The following is a 12,890-nucleotide window of genomic DNA, read 5'->3' as shown; positions in this document are numbered from 1 at the left end:
GTGGATAGAAAAATAGCGAGCGCCTTTATTCAAGTCCTGTCCCCCGCCTCAGGCCCCATCTCCAGTCCCGTCTCTCGGGCCCCCGGGGGCTGCAGGCAGCTGTCCAGGGCGGGCTGAAGGGCTCGAGACACTTGCTGCGCCCGGTTCCGGAGCACCCTGGGGCGGGCGGCGGCGCCGGGCCCCCGCAGAGTCCGCAGGAAATCGGGCAGCTGGGAGGGCAGGGCGAGGACCGGCACGGCGGCGCGGAACAGGGCGGGCACGGCGTCCGGGTGCAGCAGGCTGTCGAAGTAGGCCCCGACGTAGCGGCCGGGCGCCCGGCCCTGCAGAAAGTCAGGCAGCACGCAACTGAGCGAGGCAGCGAAGGCGTCGTGCGGGCGGTGCTGCGCCCCGGGCGCCGAGGTCCCGTCCTGCAGCCACTCCTGGCACAGCGCCACGGCCCCGGGCGAGAAGAGCAGGATCACCATGCCGCCCTCCTGGAGGATCTGGAGCCGCTGGGCGTGGAACCAGGCCAGGGACCCCTGCGCGCTCAGCTCCCGCCGGCTCCACAGGTCCACGACCACGCGCAGCGGCAGCTGGCACAGCGCCGAGGCCAGGGTGCCCACGAGGCGCTCGAAGCCCGCGTCGTCGGCTGAGTACAGGAGCAGAGCGGCGCGGCCCCTGGCGGCCGCTGCGGGAGAAAACAGGGAGGGGGGAGAGGGGAAGGAAGATGTGAGATGGCCTGAGGGCCGGCCCGCTGGGGGCGGCCCCCCTGCAGGGCGCTGGCTCACACTCACCCCCCGAGTAGACATCCTCCTTCAGGAGCCTCAGCCACCCTGTTAGGGAAGACGGGGCGGAGGCCAAGGGTGAGCTCAGATGCTGCTTCCTGTCTTTGAACTCCCAGGCCCCATCCCAGTCCTGCCTCTGGGGAATGGGGAGCCGGAAATGACTCACCTTTCACATGGTTCTTTTTGAGGAGGAGGAGAAGGAAAAGCACAGCAGCAAAGAGTAGGCAGGCCAGCCACACCAGGGCCCAGCGCTGGTGGATGTCTGGGAGACCAAGGGGAGGAGATGGGCTAGTTAGAGACCTTACACTTTCACCCCACTTCATGAAGGGGAAGTGAAGGGACTTGCCCAAAGACCACAGCACTTAGTGTCAGAGCCAGTGTATGGATACAGACCCATCTACTTGGGTGACCTTGGATAAGTGACTTCACTTTCTGTTTCTGATTTTCACCTCTGTAAAACTGGGATAACAATAGTACCTACTGATAGGATTGTTGTGAGAACTACATATGTTAATACACACAAAGCACTGGCAATGCCAGGCCATAGTAAGTCCGCAAAGGTCATTATTATTGTCCCTTAAGCCTAGGGTGGCTGGGCCTTTGACTTCACTCTCTCCGGTGACTGCAACAGCCTTCTGATATCCCTGACCACTTTTTTGTCTCCAATTCATTCATCACGTGGCATACCGAGAGATCTTTTAAAAATACAAATCTGATTATAGTCTTTCAGAAGGCTCCTGCTACTCTTAAGGTAAATTCCAAATTCCTTACTTTGGCTCCCAAGGCCCAATATGGCCCATGCATCCTCAGCTCATGATAGGGATCTGCCTCCCAAGACATTCTAGCCACACTGATCACTGTGGTGTTCCTCAAAAAAAAACACCCCACAGTCTTCACAAAAATGCATCTCTAACTCCTTCACCAAGATCAGCCTTCAGAATTCAACTCAGCCAAAACCGGTTTGGTTCAGTGGATAAAGCGTGGCCGGCAAAAAGATCCTGGGTTCGATTCCAGTTAAGGGCATGTACCTTGGTTAAGGGCACATCCCCAGTGGTGGGTGTGGAGGAGGCAGCTGATCGATGTTTCTCTCTCATCGATGTTTCTAACTCTCTATTCCTCTCCCTTCCTCTCTGTAAAAAATCAATAAAATATATTTTTTAAAAATAATTCAGCTCAAAGCTTTCCCCTGAACTCCTTACCCCATCGCAGACAGGTCCCTGTTATATGCATTCATGGCTCTGGACACGTACTTTATAGAGAGTGCTTCAATAGCTCACAGCAACCAAATGATTTGGGGCTAATGCCTTTCTAGCCTTCTATGGCTGGGGTGGGGACATGTGTTGTGTCTTGGTGATGCTGGGGTGGCCTGCAAGCTCTCATCGTGGTTTCTGAATGATTGAAGAATGACTCTTTAATTTATCTGGGAAAGGACATAGCATGTATTGCCTGCATGAATGGATCCTGTCAAGATTTCAGCTGTGAAGATGAAGGGTCATTCTTGTAATACTCACACTTGTCCATGGGGCAGGCCCATAGTGCTCCCAGGTCATTTTTCCACAGCTGTAAGACACAAACAAATCCAAGCCCTGAGCCCTCAGCTTATGGTTCAGCATTCATCGAATTCTAGCTAGCCTGATCTCCAAATTTCCAGCCTCCATTATGCATATTTCCCCACACATATAGCCGGTTTTCGCAAGCTACTCTGCCTTTGCTTATGCTGTGCCTGCTGCCTGGACTGTGCCTTCACGCCAGATCTGGCCCACATGCGGAGACCCCTCCTTGAGTTCTCCCTGGAAACCAAGCGCTTAGCACATGTGCATGTTGTTATCTGTTTATGGGTTTTTAGCCAGCAGTGAGTAACTTGGGGACAGGAACTATGCTCCTTCAACTCTTAGCTTCCCCAGGACTGGAAACAAAAGTAGCACAAGCAGATGGTGGATGGGTGCTGGAAGGACTGTGAGGAGGCCTCTGCCTGGGAACGAGAGTCTCCCTCGTGCCCTCGGGCGCAGGAAGGAGTGGAAGAGGCCACAGGCAGAGTGTTAGGGGGGTTGCCCTTGGACGTTGGGGCAGGGCTCGCCTGCCACCTACTCACCTGCAGACACTGTCCTGACTGCAGGTCTTGTAGTAGCTGCTCTCCAAAGCGAGCTGCCCTCTGCCAAGCCAAGGGGTAGGAGGCTGTCACCTAGGGGCACTGCACCTAGGAGACCACCAGGCTGCATGCAGCTGGGCAGAGTGAGGGGATAGCACTAGAAGTTGGAAGATTTCTGAGAGATCACTGAGAACAGGGCCCAGGTCTGAGTCACCCCCATGTGCCCAGAGACCAACACAGAGCCTGGCTCGGAGGAGGGGAAATTGAATAGAGGGAAAATCTGAGGCTAGTTTTGAGATGAAACTGGAGAGGTACATGGAGAAGGGTCCCGCAGCCCTCACCGTAGAGGCCCCACTGAGCAGTGGGGTGCAACCACTGGGTTCCAAGGCACAGATGGATCTGTTGTCCTGGGGGCCTCGTGTCTCCACCAGCAGCATATCATCCTTGGGGGGCCCCAGAGATTCTGAAAGGGATGAGAGTCCACTCTTGAGATCCAACCTTGCTGGGGGCTGCCATGTGCCCCCCTCATACCTGACCTTCACCCCTAGGAGCTGGCACTTCCAGGGTTTACCCCTATTGCCATGGCTCTGTCCCAGCCTCCTGCAGGCCCCACTCACCAGACCACAAGCACTCTTGCAGCTGCAGCTTCTCCCAACTGCTCACCTGCTTGGAAGAGGCCAGGATTAGGGGCATAAAGAAAGGCAAAAGTGCCCTGGCTGGTTTTCTCAGTGGTTAGAGCACCGGTCCGAGGACCAGAGGGTCATGGGTTTGATTCTGGTCAAGGGCACATGCTTCAGTTGCGGTTTTGATCCCCAATCTGGTTGGGGTGCTTGAAGGAGGCGGCCAATCAATATGTCTCTTTCACATCAATATTTCTCTCTCTCTTTCTTGCCCTCCTCCCTCCATTCCACTCTCTCTAAAAATTCAATGGAAAGAGTATCCTTGGTGAGAATTAAAAAGAAAAAGAAAGAAAGGCAAGAGCCAAGGCCAGAAAGATCTGAGAAGAGAAGGGATAGGCAAGGGGAAGCCTGTTGGGTTGGGGGTTCGGGCACTCTGGGCCTGACCTTGGGCAGCTCTGGGTGACTGGGAGTCACTCCGTCTTTCTCAGCTTCCGCCTTGGGAGGTCATCTGGGCGAACAGGCCTTGGGACCCTAGATTAGCTCTTCTCACACCTGACAAGGCACTGTATGCATTCCCATCTCACTACCTTCTCAAAGAGGCTCCCCTGACCATCCCACCTGAAATTGCAACCTCAATCCTCGCTATCCTGTCCCAATATCCCCATAGTATTTATATACAATTTAAAAAATCTTCACCGGATGATGTTTTTATTTTTTAAAAAAATTTTTTTAAAATATATTTTATTGATTTTGTACAGAGAGGAAGGGAGAGAGATAGAGAGCTAGAAACATCGATGAGAGAGTGTCATCAATCAGCTGCCTCCTGCACACCCCCCACTGGAGATGTGCCCGCAACCAAGGTACATGCCCTTGACCGGAATCGAACCCGGGACCTTTCAGTCCCCAAGCCGACGCTCTATCCATTGAGCCAAACCGGTTTCGGCTAAAAAAAAAAAAATTTTTTTTTTGAGAGCGAGACATCGATGGGTTACCTCCCAAATGCCCCTGACCAGAGATTGGACCCAAAGCCTAGGTATGTGCCCTGATCAGGAATCAAACCCACCACCTTTTGGTGCACAGGAGGATGCTCCAACCAACTGAGCCACCCGGCCAGAGCTTTATATTAACTATTTTAACTTACTATAATAACTTACTTACTGTATCTATTGTCTACCTTCCTCCACTAAAACATAAGCTCTCTAAGGATGAAAACATTTATTCATTTTATTCACTGACATCTATCCCAAGTGCCTGAAACAGTGCCTGGCACACAGTAGATGCTCAATAAATCTGGAATAAATGTGTTCATAATAACCCTGTGAAGTTGTAGAACAACCCATTATACAGGTAGGGACACAGGATAATGACAGCAATAATAAAGGCAGCTAACATTTGTATTTGTGAAGCGTTTATCCTATTTAATCTTCATAACCACTCCATAAACTAATCCCTGTTATCCCCATTAAACAGAGGAGACTGGCCTTCGGAGAGATGGAATGACTGGCACTGCTAAGGTAAAGAGTGGAACTCCTAACGAGGAATCCCATAACCGCTTCGCTCCAAGAACCCGAGGATAAAGTGGGTGCAGGGCACAATGTCTTGTCCGGGGGTCCCTGCGGGTGGGAGGAAGGTTCTGCTCCCACCAGGGCGCGCTGGCGCCCCCTCTCACCTGGACACAGAGGTTGGGGTGGCCGTTCAGCAAAGGGAACTCCAGGGCTTCCTGTGGAACGAACAGAATGGGAGGGGGTGACAAAAGGTGGGCCCCTGGGCTTGCCGTCCTCCTCCGGCCCGCTTACTTACGTTCACAGTGACGTTTTCCCGGGACAGCGGTGGGACCAGCGGCTGGCAGGAGCCCCTGCCCGGCGCCTGCCAGCACAGGGTGGCCTCGGCGGGCAGCGAGCATGGCGAGACCAGCCGCCAGCCCCGTGGGGGCAGCAGCTGCAGCCGGGCCCTCCGCCAGAGGTTGCGTTGTGCGCGGGTGTCTGCAGGGAGAGGGCGTGGTCACTGTCAGTCTCAGTCTGCACCCATCCCGCCCTGGCCCCTGCGAGTCCTCTCACCGTTCGTAAATGGGCAGATGCTCGTTCTAACAGAGTCAGGTTCCAGAGGCCACACCTGGAAAGGAAACAGGCCCCACTGTTAGGTCACCCCAACCAGCCCTCCAGGGATGCATGCAGGCCCACTGCTAGGCGCTGGGGACACACTCATTTGGCTGATTTTTCACAAACACTTGCCTGGTCATCCTTTGCAAGGCCCTAGAGAGGTACACATATGTAATTTTTTTCAGCAAACCTTATGTCAAGATCTGGCAACATCTTTGTTTAACAAACATTTTTTTTAAAATCAATTTTAGAGAGAGAAGGGGTGTAGAAGGAGAGAGAGAGAGAGAGAGAGAGAGAGAGAGAGAGAGAGAGAGAGAGAGATTCCCTCCCCCCTCCAAAACACACACACACTTATTTGTGCGTTTGCTGGTTGATTCTTGTATGTGCCCTGACCAGGGAATTGAACTCACAACCTTGGCCTATTGGGACGACACTCTAACCAACTAAGCTAACCGGCCAGGGCCTTTAACAAACTTGTAATAACAACTACTATGTGTCTTAGCACTGTGGTAGGCACTAGGGACATTTAGTAATTAAATCCACAATCACTTTGTGAGAACCTACTCTGTGCCAGGCACTTACTATCCTAGGTGTTAAAGATACATTCATTTGTTCTTTCGATAGACTTTAAAAATGCATCTATTATGTGCTTAGCCTAGTGCTGAGCACTATCAATTTATTCAGCAATTAATTAAATGCCCCTGCTCGTGTCAGGCATTGTGCAAGGCTCTGGGGAGTTATTAAATTTGAATTAGCTGTTATTTCTTTGCCTTCAAAGAAAAGACAAGTTCATGGTCGGAGTAAGAATAAAAATGTATAAAAATTAATAGATTGATCACTCATTTATTGAGCATCTGTTGTATGCAAGAAGAAATGAGGCAGGTGCCCAAATAAAAAAGGAAATGGACAAGGAAGGACAGAGGTGCCAGGAGATGTGCAGGTAGGCCAGGAGATCGGGGGAAGGAGGTGACGGGTGAGCCGGAAGGATGTGGGTGTACGGAAAAGAAGTGGGGGCATCTCAGGTGGTGGGAACCACCGGAGCAAAAGCACAGAGGGGGATAGATCTTGATAAGTAGCTCCATCTGGAGGGAACAAAATTTCCATCAAGGGGAATCATGGGAAAGACCAGAGAAAAGGTTCAGTTGGGGGTCAGAGTACGGGGCTCAGAATGCTCAGGAGTTCTAGGAAAGGAGGTGGCATGGGAAGTTTGGATTTTGTGTTGTTGTTTTTTTCATTTTTTAATTAAGGTATTATATGTGTACCTATCTTATCATTGCCCCCCCTGCCCCACTCAACATGGGAAGTTATTGAAACAGTCTAGAGGAGATATGACAGAAGCCCAAACTGGGCTAAAATGGAAAGGGGAGGGAAAGAGAAAGAAAAGCATTAATGTCAGAGGTCAAATAGTTGGAATCTGATGACTAATTAAATGTGCAATCAGAGGGAGAGGAAAGAACCAGCAAATACAATATAAGCCCACATTGTGGCATACTTCCTTTTAACACCCATTTCACAGAGAGGAAACAGGCTCAGAGAGGTGAAGTGACTTGCCCGAGGTCACACAGCTAGCTAATGGCAAGAGTCAGGATTCAAGCCAGTCTGAGTTCACAGCACACGCTCTACCCCTGGGAGCACAAGAGGAAAGTGGAGGAGTAGAGAAAGACTTTAAGGAGGAAATGACATCTGAATGGGTCATGAAGCATCAGTGCGAGTCCGGTGGATAGAGTATCAGGAAGAGCATTCGAGGCATGCAACAAGCAGAAAGCATAGGACAGCAAAGGTCCAGGGAGGGCCAGTCACCCTAGGGAGCCATAGTTTTTACCTCAAAGGGGAATGTGGAGGATAGTGAGACCAAGACAGTTAGGGCCACCCCCTCAGCAACTCCCCTGGTACCCAGCTAGGCTCTGCTCCTACCTGTATACAGAGACAGGGAACCAGGTCTGTGTGGTTCAAGGTAATGGTCTGCGGCCCAGTCTGCGGGATAAACAAAGGGGGGGCGGGTGACGATAAGGAGATAAGGAAGAGGGCAAGGCCGGAGGTCAAAGCCAAGGAAACAGGCATGCAGCATTTCCCCCACTAATGCCCCTTGCTTTGGGTGTCAGTTGCTGTGTCCTCTTCAAGGGCTCCCTGGCATCCTTGGCATGGGCATCAGCCTAGAGTGAGAATGGACCCGGGAGGGGAGGTCTCACCAGGTTTCTGTGCCACCAAGGTTTCGTAGGGCCCTGGGTCTGGTTCCAGTACAGGGAGAGGCCGAAGTGCTGTTCCTCGGGGACATCCAGCACCAGGTGCACATCCTCACCATCTGCAGACACGTTGAGCCAGGGCAGGGCTGTAGGGGAGCCAAAGAGAAACTTCCTTCACCTCTTCTGCACACCCAGGCCTGAGCCATACCCACCGACTGACCCTTTGGAGTTCCCTTCAAATCCTCCAGCCTGAGAGCTCCTGGAGGACAGCCAATGTCCCCATCTCAGACCAGGCAGCTGGGGACTGAGCTCATGTAGGCCCCAGCATGTGCGCTTGAAATCACCCTTTCCTTGCTTCTCTCTCCACAGCCAAAAGAATCCTGTAGCCACTATAAAATAAATCCTTCTCGCCCTGACTGGTTTGGCTTAGTGGATAGAGTGAGGGCCTGCGGACTGAAGGGGCCCAGGTTCGATTCCAGTCAAGGGCATGTATGATGGCTGCGGGCACATCCCCAGTAGGGGGTGTGCAAGAGGCAGCTGGTAGATGTTTCTTTCCTATCGACATTTCTAGCTCTCTATCCCTCTTCCTTCCTCTCTGTAAAAAAATCAATAAAATATATTTAAAAATAAAAAAATAAAAAATAATAAAATAAATCCTTGTCCTGTGCTCAGTACCCTCTGACACCGTCCCCTATCCCCCATTACTCCCAGAGGAAAAACCTCGTCCTTACAAAGGCTTGCAAGGCCCTATCCAGTTTGGCTGCTGTGACCACTCTGAACTCATCTCCTAGCCCATGCCAGGGTTGTGGGCTTGATTCCCAATAGGGGGCGTGCAGGAGGCAGCCAATCGATGTTTCTATCTTTCTATCCTTCTCCCTTCCTCTCTCTCTGAAATTAATAAAAACATATTTTTTTAAAAATCTAAATAGTGCAGGGGAAAAAACCATCAGAACCCTGACTTACTTAGCTCTAATTTTATGGTTTAATATTTTTATTTGATATATTGGGGAGGGTGAACCATAATCTTGGCAATGCTTTGAGCTTCTATATGTCCCTGATATTAACAAATTTTTTAAAAAATATATTTTATTGATTTTCCACAGAGAGGAAGGAAGAGGGATAGAGAGCTAGAAACATCGACGAGAGAGAAACATCGACCAGCTGCCTCTTGTACAACCCCTACTGGGGATGTGCCCGCAACCAACGTACATGCCCTTGACTGGAATCGAACCTGGGACCTTTCAGTCCACAGACCGATGCTCTACCGCTGAGCCAAACCGGTTTCGGCAACAAATTTTTTTTACAGAGAGAGATTCACCTTTATGTTCCCAGTGGCTGGCACAAAGTAGGAGCTGTTGCAGTTCATGTGTGATGAATGAATGAATGAATGAATGAATGAAAATGAATAAATGAGCTCTGCATGTTTCTGAAATGTGGCAACCCAGACCTGAAGCCAACTCCATGAGTTTCTCACACCCCAGACCCTGGCCCTCCCTCCTCCCAGCCACAATGGCCCTATCCCCTACCCCAGCAGCTCTGGATGCTGTCCTGGACTTCGAGGCCCCTGCAGTCTGGGGAGAGATCACAGAAAAACCTCCGGTGGGGCTGGGGACCAAGGAAAGAAGGGGGGACGACCCGACTCATGAGGAGCTCTGGAAAGGGCTCCCTGTCCCCTAGCTACCACCCACATCTGTGTAGGGCCCAAAGCACCTTCCCCAGGGATGGGAAAGCCATGTCACTGGGGGAGAGGAGGCACGAGGAACTGATGGGTGGATGTGAGCTCACACCACTGCCTGGGAGTAGACAGGACTAGGAAGGGGATGAAAGCAGGAGGGGAGTGGCCAAAGGGGTGAAAGATGAGGGAGGATAGGATTTGGGCCCCCCTGAGGCTCCGTAGCCACTTACCAGGCAGCCGCTGTATGAAATTGAGCTCCTTCTGGTACCTGGGCTGAGTGTAGGACCAGATTCGCACCTCAGCCCCTAAAGCAGCCTCGAAGCAGTCAAATGTCACAGAGCCCTGTGAGGAGAGGGGTGGCAGGAGGCTGGTGGTATTGGGCTCAGAATCCATGCCAGGGATGTGGGATCCTCTGTGTGGACCACTCCCTCCCATCTTTCCCCGACCAATGACTATCTTCATAACGTATGGCCTGAAATTCTGCCATTGAAGTTTCTTTATAGGGCTCCCAGTTCTAAGGCACACACCCTCAATAGGGGTGTCAGCAGGTCACGGATAAGTCCCTGCCTCAACTCCAATTGTTCTGGATCACATGGCCAAAACCAAGGTGACTGGACCCCCTTCCCCATAGAATTGGTTCTCACACCCAGAGCCTCTTTGGTCCTTCCCGTGAGGTGGGCCAGCAGATGCTCGCCCACTCAATAATTCTCCAGACAAGAGGATATTGCCTGGGGCCTGGGGGCGGGAGGGGACCATCATAGGGTTTGAGTGATTTGGCCCAAGTGGAGAGACCCCTCCAGGAATAGCCCCAACACCCTGCACCTTGGGGTACACATGGGGCAGAGATGCTGAGGCAGGAAGTCCAGAGCAGTGGATCCAGCCCTGGAAAATTAGGGTAATAAAAATACCTAGTTCCTGGCATTGTCACCTCACTTAATCCTCACAGCGTCCATATGAGGTAGGACGTTTCTTATCCTCACTTTGCAGACAGGAAAATAGGTATAAAGGCTAAAAGGATTTGCCCACAGCCCTGATCAGAGTCAGGACTTAAAGAGATAACGCATGTGGAAGCACTTTGCAGATTTCATATTCAGAAGGTGGTGGTTATTATTATTATTATTATTATTTCACATACCACAGACTGGCCAGGCTGCACGAGGGCAGCGGGCACTTGCACCTCCAGCAGGACACAGCGGGCAGTAGGGTAGGCCTGGAAGGAGAGCACGACTTGGGCCTGGAGGGAGGCTGTGAGCAAACAGGGCGACAGTTGGTCAGCCCCAGGGGCTTCAGGCAAGGCCCTGGCAAGGGGCAGTTGGGCCAGCAGGGCGTTCCTCACCATTCGTAGGCTCTTCAAGCTCTGGGTCAGCTGCTCTTCCAAATGGTTCCTCATTGTCAGGCTCTTCCCAGTGGCCTGGAAGGCCCCAAGAACAAGGCCCAGGTCAGGCCTCCTGCTCTGGGCTGGCTTTGGTTTTGGCTTTCTTCCGGAAAGTGCATGCGGGGAAGCTGGGGCCAGGCCTGAGGCCTGGGGGTGTGGGAGGATGGGGAGACCAGACCAGCCTGGGGTCCTTTGGCCAGTGGCCTCCAGAAGAACACTGAGGATGTCCAGTGCTGCCTGACACACTGCCTGATCCTCATGCCCACCCCAGAAACGTTCACACGTGCACATGGGTGGCATGCTCACCACGCACGGCCAGGTGGACGGCCACACGCACGCAGAGGTTGCAGTCAGACTCCTCATGACACCGCAGCACCAGCTCTGTCTGCAGGCGCGTGGGCACCAGCACGGGTCCCGGGGCAGGCTGGACATCCCCAGGCAGGCAGAGCACGTCGCCGTCTGTGTGTGAAGGGCAGGGTGGGAGCCGAAGCTGTTCTACACCCAGAATTTGGTTGCAACTGACACCCCCCGAGGGCCAAGGAGCTTGGGCTCTTCAGGGGCTGAGGGTGGGCCGTGAGGGCGCGGGACTGGGACAACTCCCCTCCTTCCCACCGACCTAGAAAGTTCTTTTCCCTCTGAAAGGAGGGCTACTCACCCCACAGGTGGCAGGAGAGGCCCTGGGAAGGAGGTAAAGGAGAGTCAGGATTTGCGATCTTAAATCTAACCCTCTTTCCCTGCCTGAGATCCCCACCCACCTCTTTCTTGGGCTCCCTATGCCAAGCCTCTCCCAGCAGAAGACAGACCCAGCTCTGGCCCCTTCCCCATTCTCCTCTTACTCCATCAGTACCAGACAGACCAGCTAGGGCAGTTCTGGTGGCGGCGGCAGCAGTGACAGGAGCCAGGCTAGGGCCTTGATGGGCCTCAGTCTGAACCCTGAGCCTTCCCCAACCCCCCCACGGCCCCAGACTCACCGGAGAGCAGCGAGCAGCATCCTGAGGCTCCATAAGCCTCTCCAGAGAGAGGACCACGGGGCTTGGGCCCAATGCCAAGGACAGCAGGAACCAACGCACAGGCATCTTCCAGGTGCCAGGTGGCACCCAGGCCCTAGGCCCTTTCCTGCCCCCCCCAAAGGGGGGGGCAGACACCTCAGCTCTGCTCCCACTCAGTCCCCAGTGGTTGGGCAGAGGGGCCAGAATCTCTCCCCGGCCTCCAAGGTCCCGGAGCTGGCGAGCTGGCACACTCCGTCTCCTCGGAGTCCTGACTCGAGTCTTAGTCTCAGCAGAAGTGCTTTCGGTTTTTGGCTCCTGGCAGGCAGCTAGCTGTTCCCGCCCCACCTTGTCCCTCCCACTGGGCCTGGGAGCCAGCAGGCTGGGATTGGGGTGGTGGCCTCCTCTCCTCTTCCCCTCCTTTTCCTCCTCCCTTCCTCTCTCTTCTCCTCCCCTGCTGACATCTGGCTGGGAGGGCCCCTGGAGAGGGCGTAGCAGACTGGCCTCTTGACTTAGTAAGGAGGCTCTTACTCACCCCAGGAGTCCCTAAGGAGGGCTGTGCGCGCACCCCAGGGCCTGGGCGGGGCGAGGGCATTTTTGCTTCCCTCACAATTCTGGGATCTCGGTGCCCACTGCGTCCCCTCTTGCTGGCACTCGGGGTCTCTCCACACAGACTCGCTGGGCCTCGGTGACCCTCTGTAGGCTGGGAGCTCTAATGGCAGCGACAAGGGGCACCAGAAAGTGGGCTTTTCTCCACTTCCCAGCTCAAGCGTGACAGTGCTGGGAGGAGGAACCCAGGGTCTGGGGCCAGACACACGGGGGTCTCCTTTGTGCTGTTGGCCTGGGCTGGCTGTGTGCTGATGGACACACACCACTTTTTTGAACCGTTTTTTTCCTCTTTTCTCATTAAAGAATTATAGTGAGGATCAAGATTTCCAGGTCCTCCTTTGCGTTTCCAGTGACACGGCATGGTGGATGGGGGTGTGCGTGTGGACGTGGAGGATTTGGGCCACAAACGGATGGATCTCAACCCCCAGGCAGGGGGGTGCTGACCCTTCCCCTAAGAGCATCCTGGGCACACAGAGAAGCACATTGTGTT

General features: G+C 53.4%; 1 protein-coding gene across 5 annotated transcripts; it reads right to left on the bottom strand.

Moving 5' to 3' along the window:
- Positions 1-3: 3 nt before the first annotated feature.
- IL17RC (interleukin 17 receptor C) lies at positions 4-12,206 on the bottom strand. 5 transcript variants are annotated; one of them, XM_084901955.1, is made up of 19 exons: positions 11,777-12,206; positions 11,461-11,482; positions 11,112-11,264; positions 10,767-10,841; positions 10,566-10,675; positions 9,661-9,772; positions 9,282-9,326; positions 7,762-7,901; positions 7,487-7,546; positions 5,531-5,585; positions 5,274-5,455; positions 5,143-5,193; positions 3,471-3,516; positions 3,195-3,316; positions 2,857-2,916; positions 2,276-2,324; positions 931-1,026; positions 774-812; positions 4-667 (listed from the first exon to the last, which is right to left on the bottom strand). In XM_084901955.1, the coding sequence occupies exons 1-19, from the start codon at positions 11,879-11,881 to the stop codon at positions 30-32; spliced, it is 2,160 nt and encodes a 719-aa protein (XP_084758081.1). In that variant the 5' UTR covers positions 11,882-12,206; the 3' UTR covers positions 4-29. The 5 variants fall into 5 exon arrangements, with proteins under 5 accessions (XP_084758081.1, XP_084758078.1, XP_084758079.1 ...); XM_084901952.1 differs by lacking the exon at positions 774-812 and having other exon boundaries at positions 11,777-12,085; XM_084901953.1 differs by lacking the exon at positions 9,282-9,326 and having other exon boundaries at positions 11,777-12,085.
- Positions 12,207-12,890: the final 684 nt, after the last annotated feature.

This window comes from Pipistrellus hanaki, assembly GCF_964339955.1.
Source record: "Pipistrellus hanaki genome assembly, chromosome: 13".
Classification (NCBI taxonomy): Eukaryota; Metazoa; Chordata; class Mammalia; order Chiroptera; family Vespertilionidae; genus Pipistrellus; species Pipistrellus hanaki.
The sequence above is the reverse complement of the archived record's forward strand: the minus strand, read 5'-3'. Positions and strand labels throughout refer to the sequence as shown.

What these genes read in the sequence shown, in the direction of transcription:
- IL17RC (XM_084901955.1), bottom strand. Translation starts at nt 11,881, where the DNA reads ATGCCTGTGCGTTGGTTCCTGCTGTCCTTGGCATTGGGCCCAAGCCCC. An exon ending in CCTCTCCTGCCACCTGTGGG is followed by an intron (nt 11,265 to 11,460) that starts GTGAGTAGCCCT and finishes CTTCACACACAG; the next exon opens with ACGGCGACGTGCTCTGCCTG. An exon ending in TGCTCAGTGGGGCCTCTACG is followed by an intron (nt 2,917 to 3,194) that starts GTGAGGGCTGCG and finishes TTGGCTTGGCAG; the next exon opens with AGGGCAGCTCGCTTTGGAGA.